Source organism: Gavialis gangeticus, unplaced genomic scaffold, assembly GCF_001723915.1.
Source record: "Gavialis gangeticus isolate Ggan-Ray unplaced genomic scaffold, GavGan_comp1, whole genome shotgun sequence".
Classification (NCBI taxonomy): domain Eukaryota; kingdom Metazoa; phylum Chordata; order Crocodylia; family Gavialidae; genus Gavialis; species Gavialis gangeticus.
Genome location: NW_017728995.1, coordinates 35,536,443 through 35,541,042, shown reverse-complemented (window position 1 = coordinate 35,541,042; position 4,600 = coordinate 35,536,443). Strand labels below are relative to the sequence as shown.

At 55.7% G+C, this 4,600-nt stretch overlaps 1 protein-coding gene across 1 annotated transcript in view; it reads right to left on the bottom strand.

The window, feature by feature from the left end:
* Positions 1-2,025: 2,025 nt before the first annotated feature.
* The window catches only part of LOC109287776 (zonadhesin-like), an 11,498-nt gene continuing 8,923 nt past the window's right edge, over positions 2,026-4,600 (bottom strand). Inside the window, exons 6-7 of the mRNA XM_019503064.1 lie at positions 3,617-3,755; positions 2,026-2,219 (exon numbers count right to left, since the gene is read on the bottom strand). Coding sequence (XP_019358609.1) covers positions 2,026-2,219; positions 3,617-3,755 — 333 coding nt within the window. The remainder of the gene's footprint in view (positions 2,220-3,616; positions 3,756-4,600) is intronic.

The window sequence follows — 4,600 nt, the reverse complement described above, 5'->3', positions numbered from 1 at the left end:
TCAGGTCCCTTCCAACCCTAGAAACTATGAAACTATGCTCCCGTTACATAAGCAAGGTAAAGCCCTATTCTGCTGCCCAATAGCGCAGCACGTTCCTGAACGCCTGTGCAGCACAATGCCCTTTCGTCCACTCGCGTGAGCTTTGTGCACTCGCCCAGCCCAGGGTGCAAATCCCACGTGCTGTGCTGCGGAGGCCACGTGCACCCTGGGATCATCAGGCACACGCCTGCAGCGATGCTAACCAAGGCCTTGCAATGCTGGCCAGCAGCCCACGGACTTTGGCGGTGTTTGCACCAGCCAGCATGAGACCTAGGTGCCTGTGAGGTCCGACTCCAGCCCTGGGCAGTCCAGGGGTGTCAGGCCCAAGCCAGTCTCAGCTGCTAACCCCAGCCCCACAGCAGGTCAGCTTCTCCCTCGGCGGGGACCCCGACAACCCCTGCCTGCAGCCAAGCTCTCCGGAGACCCTCGCCCCACCTCCTCCAGGCAGGTAACAAGCCCACCGCAGTTCCTGAGCCAGCTGCGGGCAGGGGGCCACATCAGTTACCCCCGGTGCTGCTCACATAAGCAGTGCCACTGCAGTCCACAGCGCCTCCGCGGGGAGTCAGGTCCACCTCCCTCCAGCAAGGGCTGGGGACACTGAGGGAGACAAGAGTGCCGAGAGTCCGGGTGCTTTATTAGTAAATATTATTCTAGGCAAGGTTTGGGGGAAATAAGCAGGAAAAGGAACAACAGTTAGAAGGGAAGCAGGTTGCTAAGAGTGGTGCGGTTGATTTTCTCTCTGATCAAACGCTCTGTTGACCACGAAGCCATAGTCTTGCCGTCCCGCTCCTTGGTCTAGTTCATCCGTTGAGCGGTTCAAGGACCAAGACCTTTGACTGCCTAATCTTGACTGATCGTTCCTCTTCCTTCTGTAAGGAAAGAGTTGACGTGGGGTTACTGGTTTGCTCTTCCATGCTGCCTCGTGGTTAGGGACCAGCGTGAGCAGACTAATGGGATCTGGGAGGGACTGAGGGGCCCAGTGGGCCACATGCAGGGCGGGTTACACCGTAACCGATGGCCATGTGCAGAGTGGGTTACACCGTAACCGATGGTCACGTGCAGGGTGGGTTACAACATAACTGATGGCCACATGCAGGGTGGGTTACGCCGTAACCGATGGCCACATAAAGGGTGTGTTACACCGTAACCGATGGCCACGTGCAGGGTGGGTTACGCCGTAACCAGTGGCCTGAGCACCGGGTTGCGTCTCGCTGTGCTGGTAACCGGTGCGAATGCTGCAGCTCCCCGGCCCTGCTCCTATGTCGTGCAGCTGTGCAAACCCTTACCGGTATCCCCAGAGCACCAGGGAGATGATCAGCGCCAGCACAACCACACCGGCAGCGACGCCTATGATGATGTAGACCACGGGGTTGTCAGAGCTGTCTGGGGAGACCTGGGTATCTGTGGGGGAGAGGCAAGCCCGGGTTCAGCATGCAGGGAGCGAGCAGGTTTCCCACGTCCAGGCAGCTGTAGATCTGTCTGATGTGGCGCGTGTTGGGCTCCAGCCTGGGGCAGACTCTTGCCCCTCTGCTGCCCGCTCCCTCCAGAGGCAACTTGAGTTAACCATAGGTCTCTCTTTGCAGGGATAACCCCTGTGCCCACATCCTCACCATGTCTGTCAGGCACAGGCTGGGGCAGGGAACATCATCAGCTATGCCAGGTAGTGACATGAGCTGCGTCCCAGGGGGACGCAGAGCCCCGACCCTGTATCCCACCCTGAGCACTCAGCATGTGGCAAACTCCCTGATCCCGTGGCTTTGGGCTGTACCTGCAAGGGGATCCTCGGAGGCGAAGCCTCCAGAGCGTGAGCGGGACTGGGCCCTTCACCCACGACTAAGTTTCTGAGTGCCCCTGTGATGTGGGCCTGATTCTGATTTCAATTCTGGCCTCCCAGCTGCTCCTGATTTGCACCCGTGTCACCGAGGCCAGCATCGGGTCCTGGCAGAAGCGGCCTGGTCGTGACTGCTAAGGCCCAGGTGTTTGCAGTCAGTGTATTCTGCTTTTGCTGACCAAGCAGGTCGCGTGTCTAATGAAGCTCACAACAGCCTGTTTACCTGCCCGGTCTTTCTCACAGAGGGGCCCCATGTACGGGTCAGGACAGATGCAGCTGAAGCTTGAATTGCCGCTGCCAGGAATGCATACCCCGTCGTTCTGGCAGGGGTTGTGTAGACACGGAGAACCTGCAAGGAGGGAGGGGGATGTGTCAGGCTCTCAGGGGAGTCTGGCCTGGGGGAAGCTTTCCCCTGCTGCCCTGCATGCGAATGGGGAGCCGTGCGGTGCCAGTCCATGTTTTAAGGGGTTTCCTTGGCTCAGTGCCTGATGCCCCGGTGCTTGACCAAGTAAGTGTGTCTTAGTGCAAATGGCTGGTGATGGAGTCGACAGAGAGGAGGGCTGGGATGGCATGGAAGAAGAACTGGAGCTGGGCTGGTCTCAGTGGGGGCAGATGGCAGGACAAGGAGCAATGGGCTCCAGTTGCAGCAAGGGAAGTTGAGGCTGTATATTAGGAAAAACTCTCTCACGAGGAGGGTGGTGAAGCCCTAGACCAGGTTACCCAGAGCGGTGGGGGAGTCCCCATCCTTGGAGGTTTTTAAGGCCCAGCTTGTCTGGGATGATGTAGTTGGGGCTGGTTCTGCCTGGAGCAGGGGGCTGGACTAGATGTGACCTCCTGAGGTCCCTTCCCACCCTCATTGTCTAGGATTCAATGACTGAGAGAAAGGGAATAATAGAACTGGGATGAAACTTAGCTCATGCACTTGGGGAACCAACAACAAGGATTTCTCTTCTAAGCTGCAGACTCCTCAGTTGGAAGGAGAGGAGAAAGACCTGGGTGTATTAGCCAGCATCAAAATGTCCCTAAGCCAGAAACACTAAATGCCATCCTAGAAGGGATCCAGCCTCTCCACTAGAAACAGGGAAGCAATCACACTGCTGCACCACGAGGCCCTGGGGAGACTCTCAAACACTGCATACAGTTTTGGCTTTCCATGTTCAGGAGAGATTCATTCAGTCAGAGAAGGAGACTGGGGTGATCAGGGGGCTGGAGAGTCCATCACAGGGGCATGAGCAGAGGAGCTCAGCTTGTGTCACCAGGACAAATGGTGGTTCAGAGGGGAGACTATTGCTCTTGGTAAGGTATCAAGAGGGTAAATAGCAGGGAGGGAGGAAAGCTGTTTGCACTAAAGGACAAGGATAGGCATGGTTTGGGCAGGGGGTTGCACTAGATGGGACCTCTGGAGCTCTCTTCCAGCCCCACTTTTCTGCGATTCCAAGAACAAACCAGGTTCAACTGGCTGCAAATAAGCGGTGGCTGGAGATCTGGTGGTTTGTAAGCATGAGGAAAGCGAGGTTGTGGAAGGAGCCTCTGCCAAGTGCATGTCCGGGATGTTCTGGGAAGCTTTTGGCAGCACCTGACAGCTGCTTTCAGGCCTGCATCCTTCCCCTCTGCCAAGAGGCCCATCCTGGGTTCCTGCCCGAGGGCCCTCCTTGTACAAGGTCTGCCCGGATGCAGTGCTTGCTCCTAGAGGGACCCTGGGCAGACAGCTCAGGGGCAAGGGGATGTGCATAGAGATGGACTCACTCCGGTAGCATCCACGGGTCAAGTTGGCAATGCTGCAGACCAGCTCGGAGCCACATGGTTCTGGGATGCAGAAGATGCTGGAGCTTTCTGTGCACACACAGGTCTGAGAGCAGTCCTCAGTCCTGAACGTCTCGCCAACCTGGGAGAGAATGGGGAGTGTGTGGTTAAAAACAGACCTCAGGTTTGTCCCAGGTCTAACTGGCCCAGGGTTTGACTAACATCAAAACAGGCATAGAAGCGCCATTGGAATAGTAATTAACTCAAATTATTGTTATCTCAGTATTTCACAAGCCCTTAGAGTGGGACAGGGGGCTTGTGCCACCATAGGATCTCAGAGTAAATCCCATGTCTGTTTGTAGATTCAGAGGCACTGAATAAAATCAGCCAGAAAAACAGGAGTGGATGCCTAGTTGTTCCTTGCAAATCCAGGCCCCTAGCCAGCCCCACAGCCTGCTTGCGTTCTGCCTCAGAGGGAACCCCATCATCATCATGGGCAGAGCCTGCATGTGCTTCAGGTCTGTACCTTCACCCTATGAAAGGAGGCAGCTGCTTTTGCTCTCTGGTAGGGAAAAGAAGCTCCTCCTGGGCAGCCGGGTCTGCAGCAGAACTCAAGGCACAGGCATTTGCGAGGGTCCAGCCCTGTTGGCAGACCCAGGGCTGGAAGGGACCTCAAGCACCATCCAGTCCAGTGTCCTGGATGTGGGTTGTGCTGTTCCCAAGCCATTCCTATGCAGGGACTGGTTCTGCAGGAGCACCATCCAGTCTCTGGGTATGACCCTTAAGCCAATTTGCCACCCACATGACTGTATAATCATCTGTGCTATAGCTGTTCAATTTGTTTATAAGAATAGGATGGAATACCATGTCAAAGGCCTTCTTATGTAGATGACATCTACCTTGACTCCTGCATCTAAGCATTTAATGACCTGATCCTAGGAAGAAACAAAGTTAGTCAGGCAGGATCTACCTGTTATGAACCTGTGC